The sequence below is a fragment of the Hypomesus nipponensis genome, chromosome 22, assembly GCF_054491055.1.
Source record: "Hypomesus nipponensis isolate SF chromosome 22, ASM5449105v1, whole genome shotgun sequence".
NCBI lineage: Eukaryota > Metazoa > Chordata > Actinopteri > Osmeriformes > Osmeridae > Hypomesus > Hypomesus nipponensis.
In genome coordinates this window covers 3864615-3882500 of record NC_140382.1, presented here as the reverse complement: position 1 = coordinate 3882500, position 17886 = coordinate 3864615, and the positions used below count along the sequence as shown (strand labels likewise).

Sequence of the window (17886 nt, the reverse complement as noted above, 5' to 3'; positions counted from 1 at the left end):
CAGGCTTTGTCAGCTACTGTCAGCTCCAGCCACAAGTGATTCCCAGGCAGAATTCTCTCTTCGTTGTTCTGCTCTCTCTAACCTTTATGCACATTGAGAAACACACTTTGCTGCCTCCCAGCTGCTGTGTAACTGTACACACACACAGTCACACGAGAATGGGACAGCTGTGTGGGCTGGGTAGAGAATAGGCTCCTTCTGAGTGTGCCATAGAGAAATTGAGAAATGCATTGTGGGAGCGGCTTTTTTGTGTGGCCTGGTCAGCCGAGACAGATCAGACGAGGCTATACCAATGAAACACCAGCTGGACACAGCACAGTGACACAGACACACATAAAAACGCACACACTCAAGTTACACACACTCACACTACTTCAAATACAAATAAAACAGCCATTCATACACACATGTAAGAAATCAGTTACCCCAACAGAGTGAAGATATCAAGGAACAGCCGTGTCTGCGTATATGGGTGTGTCTGTGTGCGTATGTCTGTGTGTGTGTGTCTGTGAGCATGTGTGTGTGTCTGTGTGTGTCTCTGTATGCCTGTGTGTGTGTCTATGAGCATGTGTGTCTGTGTACGTCTATGTGCTTGTGTGTGTGTGTGTGTGTGTGTCCGTACGTGTGTGTCTATGTGTGTGACTGTGTGTTTGTGTTCAGAGCAGAAAGAGAGGATATGAAACAGGTTGGATGGACGAACACTGTGTATGGCACAAAACTCCAATCCTGTTCTTCATTATGATTCACTTCCCAGAGCCTGAACACAGGAAACGTTAACAGGGCTTCGTTCCATCATTGCGTGTGTTTCTGTGTGTGTTTGAGCGTCAGTGTGTGTGAAAGAAAGGTTCAGCATAAAATGGATTGAGAGAGAGAGAGAGGACCATGAAGTAAGCTGTTAAAAGATGTAAGCAGTGAGTCAGCCAGATGTTTTTAGATAATGCTAATGTTTATCCCGGTAAAACACACACACACATACCCACACACTCCAGGGTAGCTGCAGACCAGATAAGAGAACAGCCTCCTAAAGCAGCCCAATAACAGTTGGACAGCTGGCAAAGCAATCTATCTTAATTCCACAGATTTAGACTGAAATTAACACCAGAACCCGAGTGATCAACAAGCAAGATCATACATTGGACTTCCTTCAATCACTCTCAATCTCTACGACTTGCTTGTTGGCACTCTGCACAAACACAAACACAATTTTACTTGCACAATATGTGCACATGCCCTTGAATACACACCTTCAACAGCACATTTCCAGTTCTGTGGCACTGATAAGAAGTTCTGTGGTGGTCAGCTCTGCCCTAGAATACCTTGTTGCCCTCCCCATTACATTATGGGAACTGTCTATCGGCCTCTTTTTATTTCATTTTTGTATGACCTGCTTTGTCATAGTCCATAGTCCTGGGGTTATTGGGGTCTCAGGCAGCATTGACAGGATTTTTGGGTCTCAGTTGCTTTCTGGAAAAACACCCACTCCCCCTCTTCCTCCCCCGCCCCCTCCCCCCTGGTTTCCCACAACACACTTCAGACAAAGACCTTCTGGAGCCAAGCTAAACAAGAAACAGGCCCTCTTTCTGCATCTCTCGTGTGCGAGCACTGTCCCTTCCCCTGTCTCTCTCTCTCTCTCTCTCTCTCTCTCTCTCTCTCTCTCTCTGTCTCTCTCTCTCTCTCTCTCTCTCTGTCTGTCTCTATCTAATTCTCTTTCTGTCTCCCTGTCTCTCTCTACTCTGTCTTTCACGGGGTCTCTCCAGCTCTCTCTCTCTTTCTCTATCTCTCTTTTCTTTTCCCTCCTCTCCTCATTTTTACCGGGAAATGAGAGAATGACGGGAAAGAGTGTGTGTTTCTGACCATCGTTAACACAATGTTGATGATACCACAGCAGAAACAAGTTTACATAACTGAGTCACCTGCTCCACTCTACGTACTGTATCTATCCAGAGGATACGGAATAGTCTTCCTACGTATAGGATATGACAGAGAGAGATAGAGAGAGAGAGAGATAGAGAGACAGAGAGAAAGACAGACCAGGTCATCTGCAGGTTAAGTGAGCTGTGTTTCTCTGCAGTAGCGATTATGGCTGTCAGAAATGACTTCCTGTCATGATGCTGTGCCCCAGAGATACTTAGAGACTCTGTTCCGCTTGGCTGGCACCTTCACATGCACACTTATGGTAAATAAAGAGTTCCATAATCCATGTGGGTCTTTACAGGTCAATGCTATCACAGCAACGCACAGTTAGAAACGGAAAGCAGTTATGACACACACGCACACACACAAACACCGATCCTGAGCTCGCCATGGTAACGCCAGGAGACGGTCCTTCTCCCTCTATGTTCATGCTCTGACAAGCCAAGGATGACAGGTAAACAAGTAAACAAGCGGAGTAAAAACAAACAAAAAACAACAGCAACCGCATTGCCCAAAATAAATGGCGAGCAGGGTGTCCTGTGGTTGGCAGGAAGCAGAACGTTCATATTCCTGTTTGGAGAGCAGCCAGCAGCCATGTCAGACAGACGAGGCTGCTGCTAGCGCTTCTGAAAGATGACAGAAGCAGAAAGAGAGGGAAGGAGAGGTAGACAGAGGGGTGGGGGGGGTGGGGGGGTTGCAATAAAGACAAGATGAGATGTCTGACTGCCTGTGATTTCCAGTTCCCAGAATGGTATGGTATATAGTGTGCTCAGAGTGGCTCCTATACGCACAAACATCTGTCTCTTAATGGCACCAGAAACCTGCTTCCTTTCCCATTAGTTAGCACACGGTCAGGCGGATACATTTAGCTAACACTCAGTTTATGAGTGTGTGTCTTTGTGTGCGTGTGGGTGTCTGTTTGTGTGTTTGTGTGTCTGTTTAGCTGTGTGTTTGTTGGCGTGTCAGAGAGTGTGAGAGGGAGAGCAGCTGGCTGGCAGATAGTTCATATTGTTGTTAATCTGTACAGTAAAGAACATGAACTTGCGGAAGGCTGGTAGTGGGATGGGCTCGCTGTCTACGTCCCTCCATCCCCCACCCCTCTAACCCTCAGTTCTGCCGTCCCACCATGCCTTTATCTTGCTATCCCTCCATTCCACCATTCTTCTATCTTGTTATCCCTTCATTCCACCATTCTTCTATCTTGCTATCCCTCCATCACTCTATCCTGCTATCCATTCAAACCTCAATTAATCCATCTCTCCCTCAATTATTCCTCTTTTTCTCCGCTTATTCCCACTATCTCTTCATGTCTTTCCCCCCTCCCTCCATCTCATGAACATATACATGACTGTTTATCACATTGCACGGTTTCACCAGCCGATTGTCCCAGACAGGCTTGCAGTGTCAATCTAATCTGTCACCCCCTCCACCCCCGCCCAATCTCCCCACGTTTCCACCTCTCACCGAGTGACAGCCACAGGGCATATGTCAATCACCCATGTGTTGGCACAGCAACAGATTGACAGCCAGTCCCCTCCTCCACCCAAGGGAGACAGGAAGTCTGCCGTGCCTGGCAACAGCAGCAAGATCATAGATCGTTCAGGAGAGGATGCAGGAAATACATAAGCAGCATCAGTATTCTCTGAGAAAACAGATGTGTCTAGATATGACATAACATGATTTATATATAATCTTGGTAAACTGTTGTTTCGGAGTCACATTGGAGGTTTTGAAGTGTCTGTTGCCTCCAGTGACTTCTGACATATGGAGTCAGATGATCTCTCCCTTGTGGTGACTGGGCAAAATATCAGCTTGTTTGTCTTTCTTAAAGAGTAGGAAAAGGGGATAAGAGTCTCTGTAGATCTCACCTCTTCACATTGCTGTCTCTCACCCACACAGAGAACTGGGTATGGTGATTCTGAACATGAATCTTCCTTTGTGTTTTGTTTGTGGAATAGACACGTACACAAACACACACAGCTGTGACTCAATATGCAAAATTTGGCCAAACTGTTCCTCTTTTCGATTGTTGATTAACTTTTGTGGTATCTCTGTCTGTGTGGATGTGTGCGTGCATGTAGTGGCGGTGGGTGAAAGAGTGTTTGCATGTTGATATACTGTATGTGTTTGCATTTGTGTGTGTGTGCGTGTGTGTGGCATTCTCAGACCTGGCCACTGTATTCTCCTTATCCACAAAGAGGTGAGGGCGCCTGAGGTCAGTCGAGCAGAGCCAATGGGCGAAGAGCTCCGAGCAGGCGAATACTTTTTACAGTCGTGTGTCAGATGGAGAGAGCAGGCTGGAGAGTTGGGGCGGGGAAGAAGGGGGGCACTGATGGCAGGTTCTCTATGTTGCCATGGGAACGGCTCAGCTGAGAAAATTGTCCTTGGTGGCTGTTAGAAAGGTACCTGTCAGTCCACAGTTCGCACATGTTCTCTCGAGTTTTCTCTTTCTCTCTCTCTTTCTTTCTCTCTCTCTCTCTCTCTCTCTCTCTCTCTCTCTCTCTCTCTCTCTCTCTCTCTCTCTCTCTCTCTCTCTCTCTCTCTCTCTCTCTCTCTCTCTCTCTCTCTCTCTCTCTCTCTCTCTCTCTCTCTCTCTCTCTGTCGGTCTCACCTTCTCTATCATTCTCTCCATCCCCCCTCTCTCTTTATCTCTGGAGGAGGAAGGCGGAGAGACAGAGAGAGGGAGGGATAGAGAGAGGAAAGTAGACAGAAAGTACAATAGGTACCCAATTTTCAGGGTTAGGAAAAACGAGATAATCATGAATCCATGGAGTGAAATATGTCCACTTGCTTGAGGAAACACACACACCGTTCAGCCACTGTATGTGAGAAATCTGCATATCCATGACTGTACCTCCGAATCCGCCTGAACACACACACGTGTGCACACACTCACAGTGAAATGTGTGTGCGTGTCGGTGTGTGTTTGGCACCCTCGAGCATCTTATCAGCCGGTCATTGATGGCCAGTGTTTCAGACCGTTTGATGTAACCATGGTGATTGAGTCTGTCCCAGGTCTTATCAGACCTCGCCAGACCAACGATCCCACACCTCTATTAACCTGCTGAACACAGTCACACACATGTACACACATACACACACACATAGACACCCTGTGCACATACGGTACATCCATCCATCCATAATAGACACACAGAGAAACACACACACACACGTGTCTGGCCAGGTAACTGCCATCTGGGCTATAGTGGTGTAAGTGCTCCCTGATCCAAAACTGGCACTCTCTGCTGCTCATTAACCAACCATGAGGAGGGCAGGGAGAGGAGGAGGGGGCGTCTCCATTTAAGAGAGGAGAAGAGCGGAGAGGAGGGGAGGGGAGGGGAGGGGAGGGGAGGGGAGGGGAGGAGAGGAGAGGGGAGGGGAGGGGAGGGGAGGGGAGGGGAGGGGAGGGGAGGGGAGGGGAGGGGAGGGGAGGGGAGGGGAGGGGAGGGGAGGGGAGGGGAGGGGAGGAGGGGAGGGGAGGGGAGGGGAGGGGAGGGGAGGGGAGGGGAGGGGAGGGGAGGGGAGGTGACTGGAGGAGGTGGTTGGTGTGGGAGGAGGACACAGTCTGGTGTGACCCAGAGGATGCAGTGTCTCAGACCATGTCCAGAGGGACCTTGAGCTCAACATCTGGGAGTGTAGGCGGTATGAGTCACTGGGAAGGTCGCATACGCAGAGGAGAGATGGGTATTTTCTCCCTTCTTCCTCTCTCTTAGCCTCTCTCTCTCTCCTTGTCTCTGGAAGGTGCGTTCCGACCCAGAACGCGAGTCGTGCATTCTTAGTTCTTTCAGTCCAAACAGCCAGCTCTCGTCCTCTGTCATCTTTGATTTTAATGTTTATTTCCCACATTGCCATGGAAGCAGAATAGCGGATGTTTCCAGAGAATCTGAAGAGAGTAGAGTGTGTAGTAGTTCACGTGTGTGCGTTCCTCCAAAGAGTGTTTCAGGATGACCAAAGGGTGACGACTAGAGACACCCTCACTGTGAGTGCGACCTCACAGAGATCAGGGGTCAGGGGTTGAGGGCTGGCCTGGCCTGGGTCAGAAGGACGTTGTTCACCCTGATGTTGTATATGTCAATGTGGCTCCAATATGTTCCCCTTCCTCGCAAAAACACACAGACCCGTCTGACCACCTGTGTCGATGAGACTTGTTAGACCGCCTCTCTCCCTCTTCCTCCCAGTCTCAGCGTCGGTCATTCAGGTGCCTGACTACATCCCTCACAGCTAGGGGGTTACCTCTGTTCAGGCACTCCAACCATGTCAACCTAGGTTCAGACCTGCGTTCAGAGTTCTGAGCTATGAGAGAGCCGGATCGCGCATTCCAGATGGACTTGTCTAGATTTGCAGCACACCCTTCTGTAAGGGTGCACATACATACACAAACAAAGAGAGAGAGACAGAGACAGAGACAGAGAGACGATAACAAGGATACAGGAAATCCATTGGTTATAGAGCTTGTATCTGGTGCAATCTCATGGTGTTCATGTCGGTACAGGAGACGAAATGATGAGAACCTGGAACCCAGACTCTCATGGCAAGAACGATCGAGTAGCTGAAGGTACATCACACCCTTGTGGTTCGTAATGGCTAACTGCCGAACTGACCTCCCCCTTGTCTTCCTCTTTTTCCCCTGTGACACCCCCCCTCTCGCCTCCCTCTCCTTCTCTCTCCTTCCCTCTCCCTCCCCTCTCCCTCTCCTCCTCTCTCCCTCCCTCTCCCTCCCTCTCCTTCCCTCTCCCTCCCCTCTCCCTCTTCTCTCCCCTCCCCTCCCCTCCCCTCCCCTCCCCTCCCCTCCCCTCCCCTCCCCTCCCCTCCCCTCCCCTCCCCTCCCCTCCCCTCCCCTCCCCTCCCCTCCCTATCCCTCTCCTCCTCTCTCCATCCCTCTCCTTCTCTCTCTCTCCCTCACTCTCCCTCCCTCTACCTCCCTCCCCCCTCCTTCACTCTCTCCTCCTCGCCCTCTCCCTCTCCTCCTCTCTCCCCACTGCCTCCCTCTCCCTGTCCCTCCTCTCTCCCTCCCCCCTCCAGAGTCGCCCCCGGAGCGTGCGGGACGCAGACGCAGCATGCCAGGCAGCGGGCCGGACAAGACCACGCCCACCATGGAACCCGCCGCTGCCGCCACGCCCTTCAGAGTCACCGTGAGTGCACAGTGTGTGTGTGTGTGGGTGTGCATGTGCGTGTGTGTGATGATACATGAGTGTGTTAGATGTATATCAATGCAGCGGAGGCTCGTCTGTTCCCCAGATGGGCCTGATGCCAATCGGAAACTCATTTACTCCAGTTGCTCCATTTGGAATGGAGCCCTTTGCTTTGATGTGCTGCATCGACCAGCGGAACATTTCTCCACCTTTCTGCACCTGGTGTTCTCCTTTCACTGCAGAAATATGAACCGCTCCAACCCCCACACTCCCACTTCATCTGTTTTCTCAGCCCACTCCGGTGGTACCTCCAGGAAACTGCCCAATTAATGAGCACGGACGATTTTGCCGCGAGTCATCAATTTACAACTAATTAGCGAGTAGTATTTTGCATGCATCTATACAGACTGATGGAGGAGGCTTTAAGGTCAACTGTAAACACTCACTAGTTTACTGCTCAATCCTGCCATACTACATACTGTATATGAAGCTAGGTTAGATCCTACACACTACAAGAGGCTAGTATGGTTGTATTCAGTGCCTACATAGGGAGTGGCTCAGTGGTTCGAGCACTTGACTGTAGATCAAGGGTTTGCATGTTCAAATCCCCCCCATGTCCTGTACAATGTTTTGGATCGTATGTCTGCAAAAAATATATAGGATCATTGTGAAAAATGCAAAACCAACTCTTATTGGAGTTTCCGTGTCTAATTGTTTGACATATTTCCACCACACAGACACACAAGCATGCTCCTCACCCCCTTCCCTTGCGAGAGGTTTCTGTAAGGGTTGGAACACGGCTGGTTTACAGGAGCTGACAGCATAATTAGCATGGCTGCTGCACTGGCAGGCTAATAAACACAGATGAATACCAGCACAGCCTCCCTGGGCCCCCTGAAGAGTCACAAGTGTGCGTGTGCAAGTGTGCACGTGTGTGTGTGTGTGTGCACGTGTGTGTTTGCTTGCATGCCTTCACTTCTGTCTGTGTGTGTCTGTGTGTCTGGACCTCCTGGGGTGTCAGGATGAAGTGTGTGTTAATAGACTGAGCAGCAGTGTTTAGCAGGGTTAAAACCACTAACTACGCAGACATATGAAACTGAAGGGGAAACTGAAAGACTACCGGGAAGAAGTGAACAGTCTGTGTGTGCTTTACTGTAGAAAAGGATTATGTATATGTGTGTGTGTGTGTGTGTGTGTGTGTGTTTGTGTGAAAAAGAGAAAAAGAGTCATGTCAGTGTTTGATGGGGTGAAAGGGCAAGACTGGAAGAAGAGCGGAGCCAACCAAAGAAAGTAAGGCCGAATAGAGAAAGAGTGAAATGAGAAACAGAGAGCGAGAGAGAGCGAGAGAGAGCGAGAGAGAGCGAGAGAGAGATAGAGAGAGAGAGAGCGAGAGAGAGAGAGAGAGAGAGAGAGAGAGAGAGAGAGAGAGAATAGAAAAAGGAGAGTTAGACTGAGACAGAGAGAAGACAGAGTATTGATCGGGTGTCAGTTGCACAGCCCTCTGCTCTCTCAAGAGAGAAGAAAACAGAGAGAAGAAAGAGGAGCGGACTGAGAAGTGGATGCGAGAGAGAAAAAAAAAAAAAGTCATTCTGTTACTTGGAGAGTCACATGACCTCCCATGGCCTTCTGGGTCGGCAGAGAGTTGTAGGAGAGGTTGGAGATCACAGCTTCAAGCTAGACACACTTCCAAAGCACAGCAGCACCCTTAGAAAGAACGTTTTTATATGGAGAAAGCTATCTACCATTCAGTTGTGGCCATCATCTGGTCAGTACTGGTACTGCACCCTGTTGTTTGTACTGAAATGAGTTGAATCAGGAGCATTATGTGTATAAGGGAATGAGCCATGTCCTGTCTTTCTTCCTGCTTTCCTACCTGCCTATTTGTCTGTCTTCCTGTCTGTCTGTCTGTCTGTCTGTCTGTCTATTCACCTGTTTGTTGTACTCAAACTCCCCCCGAATATCACTTAGCATGGATGCAGTGTACTATTCTGGAGAGATGGAGAGAAGGACTGACAGTTGGATAACTCTTTAGACGAGACGACTGACAGGCACCATTACGCCCTTCATTTCTTACTCCATTCCAACTGGTCGTCAAACAGTCATAGAATGGCAATCCAGCTGTCTTTCTCTCTCTCTCTTTCTCTCTCTCTCCCACACTCTCTCTCCTCCCCTTTTTCTGTAAAATAGTCAGTTTGACGTCAAACTTGGTTCTAAATCTCTACAACTCACAGTCACACACACACATACATGCACACACATACTCACACACATTCACTCTCCCTTTCTCTGTCTCTACTTTCATCTCTTATCCCTGGCACAGCTGCCCTGATCCACCCTCAGCAACATTCTCCAGTCATGGTTGAGCCAGGTTGAGAGGTACAGCAGGAAATGAAGTTGCTGGCAGTGGTCATGTGATGCGTGCCATTCTCAAGCATACTGAGCAAGTGAGCCCAATGTCATTCCCCCTCCTCTACCTACCTCTAGAGCACGAGAGGAACTAACCCTGTCAATTAAAGGGAACCTCCCCAGAGTACCATCAACAGACCACACTCACACACATACATATGGCTGAGCGGTTATGGAGTCGGGCTATTAATCAGAAGGTTGTTGGTTCGATTCCCGGTCGCGCCTTAATGACGGTGTGTCCTTGGGCAAGGCACTTCACCCTTCTTGCCTCGGGGGGAATGTCCCTGTACACACTGTAAGGCGCTCTGGATAAGAGTGTCTGCTAAATGAATACATTTACACACACTCATCGTCTTCAGGTTTGTCAGTGTAAAGGTCTGTCTCTTCTCTGTGACAGATTGAGGGGGGATTGTGGGAGTCTATAAGGACCCCTCAGGGTATCAAGAATGGTGGAAACTGGATGGACACACACCCATGCACATGTGCACACACAGAGAAACAGTCCCACACACACACATATTCACACACGTGCACACACATGCAGTATAGAGGGTTATCACGGCACGTCATCAGACCGGAAGTCGCCATATTGGAGGCACTCCGCATCACAACAAAGCACAGGCACTGAAGTATATACCGAACATCGTCAAGGAAAATGGTTAATTATTGCCGTGTTTCAGGTTGTACCAATAGGACAGATCGAGAAAAACATTTGCAATATTATCGACTTCCAAAAGTTATTAAAAACCAGGGAGAGGAATGTCAGAGATTATCAATGTAAAGGAGGCGCTTGTGGTTGGCAATGCTCAACCAAGATCTACCAGGGAAAAAACTGAATTGAGAGTCACTTGGCTACACCGTGAGTATCGCAATGATATCATACAGTTAAGGTTGGGTTGGTTAAAGACGTTATTGCATTACTTACTTTGGCCTTCACAACACAACGGTCGTTGATAACGTGGTACTGCGTCTCCCTCACCCATCCACACACCATCTGGTTATAGGCCTCCAAACCTTTGTAGGATTTAAGGTCTTCCGCTGTGTATGAAACCAGGTAGTTGACTATATCCGGCAACTGAAGGATCACCGGGTCGTCAGGGATCCAAGAGGGAGCTGACTCGTAGGGATCTGCACTGCCAATTAATTGTAATTTCTCAAAATATCGCGCATTTTCTTGTGGTCCAAGTCCTTCCCTATATGCCTTTGCATCTGTGACGCGTTTTGATGAGCTTTTCGGTTGTTTGGACACGGCTGCATTCACCAAGTATCCAAAGCGCTCAATCCTCCATTGTACTCCACTCAGTTATTTACACCGAGTGCCTCCACAATGGCCGCGCATCCGGGTTACTGCCCAAGAACGTGACGTCAGTGAAAACCCTCTATAATGTAAGTAATAGAGACTGCATCTTTAAAGCAATCCAAGCTTGCACCATCATCGCCCAAGGGGAGAACTGATTGTTTATGACATACTGTACCAAGGGTTGAACCGACGCAACTCAAAGGGGGGGTGGGGGTGGGTGGGCAGTCCTAATTAGCTGTCACCCATAGCGATGCGGGCTAATTAATGAGCCAATTGAAATTCACGGCATGTTAGCCTGTGATGCTAACGTCCATGTAACAACCATATCGTGTTCTGTGCCGATATCTGGAATGGGCGCCCAGGGCGACGGCGTGTCCGACAACACACCAAACGTGTATGCTCACCCCGGCAGGGTGCTGTTGACTGCTGTCACTCGAGGACGTTCTGAGTTTTCTGGAAGAGCGGGAGTCAGAGAGGGAGACAGAGAGAGTCAGAGACTGAAACAGAGAGGAGGACAACGAGGGAGTCCCAGAGAGGGAACCAGATATTCAGAGAGGGAGTCAGAAAGGGAAACAGAGAGGGAGTCAAAACGGGAGTCAGGGGAGGAGGTCAGAGCAGGCAAGCTTCATCACCTGTGAGCAGAGCTTGCTTTTATTGAGACACGTGGCTGAAGACAGCAATGACACTCCTCGCACATGACTTTGTATCTGTGGCCATTTAGGGATAGCCCCTGTCCTGCTGTAGGAATCTCTCTCTCTCTCTCTCTCTCTCTCTCTCTCTCTCTCTCTCTCTCTCTCTCTCTCTCTCTCTCTCTCTCTCTCTCTCTCTCTCTCTCTCTCTCTCTCTCTCGCTCTCCTCTCCTCATCTGTCTCTCTCTCATTCCCTCCCTTTCTCTCAATGACACACGTTCTCGCCTCATTCCTCTCTGGCTTGCCTGTCTTTCCGGCCTGGATTTCTCTCCGTTCCGCCTCCCTCCCGTTCTCAGAGCTAGAGTCCCACCTCGTCTCCTCTCTGTCCGTCCACATCGGCTCTCTTCTCTTCTTCGACTCTCCGCTCCCCCCATTCTGTCCCCTTCAATTCGCTCCCGTCCCCTCTTTTATCGTATTCCTTTTCTCTTCCGTGAATCCCCCTCCTTCTGCTCATCGCTCTCTGTCCAGCTCTGTTTTTCCTTTAAATGTTTTGCCCGTCCTACTTTTCTTTGCACTTTTTCTCCCTTTCTCTCTCTCTCTTGATAGCCTGCTCCTCTCTGACTGAGAGAGTGTGATGGTGCCAGAAATGAATGTAACTGGATGGACAACCTCGTGTGTGGGGCTTGATGAACGTACTTGCATCCTTTATCTAACTACGAGTGTGTGTGCGGGTGTGTGTGTGTGCGCGCGCGCGCGTGCGTGTGTGTGTGCATGCGTGTGTGCGTGCATCCTTGCACGTGTCCTCGTGTGCCATGCTCGTTTTTGACCTCTGCCATTTCCTGTTAGTTCTCCAAATCTGAGGATGTTCAAATGGCAAACTTAATGAGTAACACTGTCCAGAAGCAGTCCTAATTGGCGGCAGAATTGCCACCTCTCTTTCTATCTCTCTCTCTCTCTCTCCATCCCTCTCTCCATTCCTCTCTCTGTCTCTGTTTGATATGGTAGCAAAGTGTTCTCTGAGAGGATGGAGTTTGCGGTTGCATGGATGAGGTTTGGACCCTCTCCAGCTCTAGAGAACTTGTAGGAGTTACGTGCGTGCATATTCATGGGTTTTGATTCAGTCTTCAACTCACCCGCCCACATCCTCACGCCTTGTGGTGTGGTGTTTTGTCTGGTCTCACACTAAGGCAGCCAGTCCTGCAGGTGCAGAGTCTGTGTGTTTGTCTGTGTGTGTGTGTGTGTGTGTCCATGTATATGTGGGTTTGTGTATGTGTCTCTCAACATATTACAATTGACAGTGATCCCATTTTACATATATTCCTCCATCCATCTATCTACAGTTTCAATTCATCCATCCCTTCATCCGTTCATTTTTTCCAATCCTGCAGGTCTGAGACCAGTCTATGTGATGACTGGTCTGAGATCAGCTTGGAACATCACTAATCATCACGACTGTGTTATTTTACTGACGGCAACTTGTTCACCTAGCAGGTATTAACCACAGGTGTGGTTGTAGCCGACTGTGTTGATCTGACTGTGTTTGTCCTGTCTGTCGGGTCCGCGCTAGTGTATTGTGTACATGTGTGTCCACTCTTGAGACAGATAGAGAGCACTCAGTGTGTATTCTGTGCCGTCAGGCTTATCATATCTATACTGAAACCTTTCTTCTGCCGGTTTTTACAAATATATATCTCCCATCTCCCTCTCTCACTTCGGCAGCATCAGCTTTAAGTTCAACTAACTTGGGAGCTTTTGCCCTCCTCCTCCTTCAAACTTGCTGTCTTTCTCTTTTTCTCTCCTTCCTTCTCTCCATCTGACTTCCTCTCTTCTCTCTCTCTCTCTCTCTCTCTCTCTCTCTCTCTCTCTCTCTCTTTATCCTTGGTTTATCCTCTCCTGATGCCAGTTGGTAGTTTCCATGGGAACGTCTTGGTACTTGCGGGAGACTTGCAGGGGCTGCAGTTGTGACACACGCACACACCTACAAAAGACACACAGTGACACACACCCACACAGACACAGTGACACACACCTACACAGACACACAATGACACACAAACCTACATAGACACAGTGACATACACCTACACAGACACACAGTGAAACAGCAAGACATCTGGGAGATGGTTAATTTGAACAGAAAGTTTAGTAAAAGAAAAGCGGATGGAAAGATGTTTTTTGGAACATTGTGTTTTCTTTATTGTTAGTGCTGTTCCCTGCCCCTCTCACCTGCCCCTCTCACCTGCCCCTGCCCCAACCCCTGCCCATGCCCCTGCCCCAACCCCTGCCCATGCACCACCCCTGCCCCCACCCCTGCCCCCTGCCCTAGCCCCAGGACCTTCCCTCTGCATCCTGCTCCTAGTCCCTCTCCTCCTCGCTGTCTAGTCTCTGTAGGCCTTTCAGCTGCACCTTTCTACTCAGAGAAGAGACATCAGCGGGTCAATATCACTTTCTCTCTAATGGGAATATCCATACTACTTCATCTGCCGGCCTCAAACTCTAATACTTATTGATAGTCACAGTGACAGTGCTCTCTCTTAATCTGTCTCTCTCTCTCTCTTTCTCGATCTCTGTCTTTCTCTCTATCCAGGGGTTCCTGAGTCGGAGGTTGAAAGGTTCGATCAAGCGGACCAAGAGTCAACCCAAACTGGACCGCAACTCCAGCTTCAGACACATTCTACCTGGCTTCAGGAGCGTTGACAATGAGAGGTAGGCACCCATGGATGTGTGTGTGTGTGTGTGTGTGCATGTCTGTGTGTTACCCATTGGGATGTATTCTTCATGGTGTGTGTGATTTGCTTGAATTTGTGTGTGTAAATGATGACTGACTCTCAAGGTCGGTGTTGATTGTGTTGTCAATGATTACTCTTCAACACATACATCATTATACTTGTTTCTCCATTTTTCACATACACACAAACATACCCCTGAACACACACACATGAGATATTCCTATATAGCTGTTGCCATGCATCTACTCTTCTGCTGTGTATGCCTTTGGTGCGTGTGTGTATGTGTGTGTGTTGCCTTTGCTGGATATGGACCTAGCCTGTGTGTAAGAGAGAAGTGATTTATGGGTCGCTGTCTGATATCTTCCTATGGACCAGTGTTTCAGTTTATTTGGGCTGTCCCCACCCTTGGCGTCTCTCCAACCTCCTCTCTCTCCATCTTCCTCCTTCCATCCTGGCATCTCTTCAACCTCCACGCTCCTCATGCTGATATCTCTCCAACCTCTTCTCCTTCCACCTGTCTCTCCACCTCACCAGTGGTTCTCCATGACCAGAACATAACCCTGGCTGACTCTTGCAGATACCAGGGGGATATTCCAGAAAGCAGGTTTAACAAACTCTGAGCCTAACCCTGAACTCTGAGTTGATTTATATTTACATTTACATTACATTTAGTCATTTAGCAGACGCTCTTATCCAGAGCGACTTACTGTAAGTACAGGAACATTCCCCCTGAGGCAAGTAGGGTGAAGTGCCTTGCCCAAGGACACAACATCATTTTGCACGGCCGGGAATCGAACTGGTAACCTTCTGTTTACTAGCCCGATCAGTGGCGTAACGTTGTAACGACAGGCCCAGGTGCAAGATATAATGACGGGCCCACCCCCTAGTGAACGCAAAAAAAATGTGTTATTACTTTGGAATAGATGGGGAAACACTTTGTTACATTGGCTCCTCTCCTAGAAATAGCCTGCCTAGCACCCTGCTAGGCTATTGGCTAGCTTAATATAATAATTTGCTATCCACCTAGTAGTGACCACTGTATACCCAACTTGTATCCTAGTTATCCTGCCCAACCATAATGTATGTAGGCTATAACTTGGCTTGAAATGTATATCTATCACAATAGCCGTAGGTTACCTGTCTGAGCGCCGCAATACTGATCCCAGCTGAACAGCTGAACTGCTGCACTGCTGCTAGCAGGGGGGACGTCCGTGTCGGGGTCGTCCGTGGCGGACTTTGTGGGCTGGCGACTAGTTGATAATCTAATTTCGGCAGCTTTGCCGCCTTCTCATCTTGTTCTTTTTTCTCTTGCCTTTTCCTGCTTCCACTCTTATGCTTAAAAGGCAGTACTATGCAGTACTAGTGCTGTGCTCAATGAACTGCGTTGTTGTGACCTTCGAATTGGTGTAACTATAGCGTATCATCACATGATCAAATAGAGACTTAACATTGGACAACAACATACAAATTAACCAGCAATCATCATTGCTAATCACAAAAATACCAAAGAAAATAAGAACTCGTTCATTTCATTGAATAGTTTTTTGATCGTTTCTATAGTATATGGCAGGATAAGCATATGATTTTGGTATAAATTGCTACTTTTCCCCTAAAAACAATAACAACCATGACTGAGATAAGTTTGCCTTTTTAGCTGTATAAATAACATTTGACACCACTGATCATTAACAGTGTGTATTTGAACAGAAGCATATCCAGGGAGTACAGTGCTGTGCTGAGGGAGGGCCCGTCGAGCGACGGTACTTGGAGGGGGGGGGGCGCGCTCAGTGACGCGTGTATGTCTTTGGCACCCCACGGTCCCAGGTGCGGCCACACCTGCTGCACCCCCTACAGACATTGCCTGAGCCTGATTCCCTAACCACTCAGCCATCGGACTCCCCATCTGATTTACCCTAAGATGGGAAACTCGGACTTTTCGGTTCCAGGACAGCTGATTTGAATTTGTCCAACGTCCATGCTCCAATACTAGGATCCATCATAGCACCCGCCAGCAAAAAAGGTCCCCCTACTTCACCCCACTTGAGTTAGAAGTGGTAATACGAGTTCATGGGGAGTCTGAGCACATATTCCGGAAAACAGCAACACGGCTGTAACAGCGAAAAAGAAACAATTGGTGTGGGAGACAATTGCAGGCCAAGTCAATGCATACATTTGAACGCAGTAGTCCATACATTGAACATTTAACCACACTGTCCATTAATATCACAGGTGAAGAAAAAGTGGTGGAATTGAATCAAGTCTATTGTTCACAGTGCATCCTACAGGGTCAAAGCGTTATTGGCAGCAGCTTCAAATGATCAAACATACTATGAACAGGTGCGGCATATATTTTTCTTAGGTCTATACTAGGCTCGTGATTGTAGCCTACACGTCACCTTGGTTTCAATGATACCTGATACCAAGTCAATACCAGTTGGTTCCTATTTCAACTTGAAGCCGCAGTAACCCCCAACAGAATGCTTTTCATCACAGGATGATGACAATGATGAGACTGCTGCAGCAGAGAGGTATGCAGAGAGGCCTACATGCATGGCAGCTACTGCTAGTGTAGGTCTCTCCCCCTGTACTTTCATTAACAGTCTTGTATGGGATTGTCAGTTTTAAATATACACTGAAGTGATGACAATAATGAATGGAAAGATGAATTGCACATTCCGATGATGTGGACACTGACCCACAGTTTGCGTTATCTCTCTTTCTGGAACGGGAAGCCCCAAATGTGCCTAATCTCAGGGTTAACCAACTCAGGCTTTTCACTTAACCAGCTTTCTGGAATACCTCCCAGGGCAAACACTACAACAAGAAACTAGTGTTTAAGTATAAAATGCCTGTACTAGGGCCCAACAGAGTTTACACTTCCTTTGAAGGCTGAGGTTCTTTGGTGTCAACCACAAAGTGTTGCTTCTCGTCCACCATGCTGTAGTTGAGAGCATCCTGTGGTATGGCATCTCAGCCTGGGTTGGTCCTCTCAGTGTGCAGCTAAAGCCGGTCACATGGGCCAACCTGCCTCAAGGCTGGAGGACTGGGATTACAGATGGCTCGGCATTGTCTCATCTAACACTGACGGCATCAGCCACCTTCAGAGCATCTGCTGAAATCCCTCAGGCTTTTACTTCGAACTTGCACTGAAACCACTTCTGTTCTAATTTGGTCTCAAAAAGCGGTCGTCTCCGCAGCGGATGTCCAACCGTTGAGCACAGCTGCCTTCCCGAGGACTAGAGCAGAGATGAGGACATGTCATGGAGCTTTTATGGAAGAGGACGCTAGTCTTAATGACCTATTAGCATCACTCGCGTCACCGCATGGAACGTTCTACAATGTTCCTTTTTTAGAACTGGAGCCTACTCTCCGGTTTAGAACTGTGATGTCATATTTCTGTCTCTCCGTTCTCTTCTTGTCTCTCTCTGTTTGTCACTGCCCCCCCCCCCCTTGGTCCTCTCTACTTTATTCTTCTTTTTCACCACCTCACTCCCTCTCTCTCTCTCTCTCTCTCCCTCTCTCTCTCTCTCTCTCTCTCTCTCTCTCTCTCTCTCTCTCTCTCTCCCTCCCTCTATCTCTCTGTTGGACAGTGAGCTGAGTAAATATATCTGTACTCTGTGTTGTTCCACTGATAAAGCGCTCATGACAGCAAGCAAATAGTGGACAGTAAATTGGACCATCCAGGACGTCTCTTATCAGCCACAAAACATCCCAGAAACAGACACATTCTGCAGCTCACACACACACACACACACACACACACACACATACAC

General features: G+C 48.5%; 1 protein-coding gene across 1 annotated transcript in view; it reads left to right on the top strand.

Annotated features, from left to right (window-relative positions):
• dab2ipb (DAB2 interacting protein b) overlaps positions 1–17886 on the top strand; it is a 76686-nt gene that overhangs the window by 4175 nt on the left and 54625 nt on the right. Inside the window, exons 2-3 of the mRNA XM_084686322.1 lie at positions 6940–7049; positions 13972–14090. Of these exons, the coding sequence (XP_084542448.1) occupies positions 6940–7049; positions 13972–14090 (229 nt within the window). The remainder of the gene's footprint in view (positions 1–6939; positions 7050–13971; positions 14091–17886) is intronic.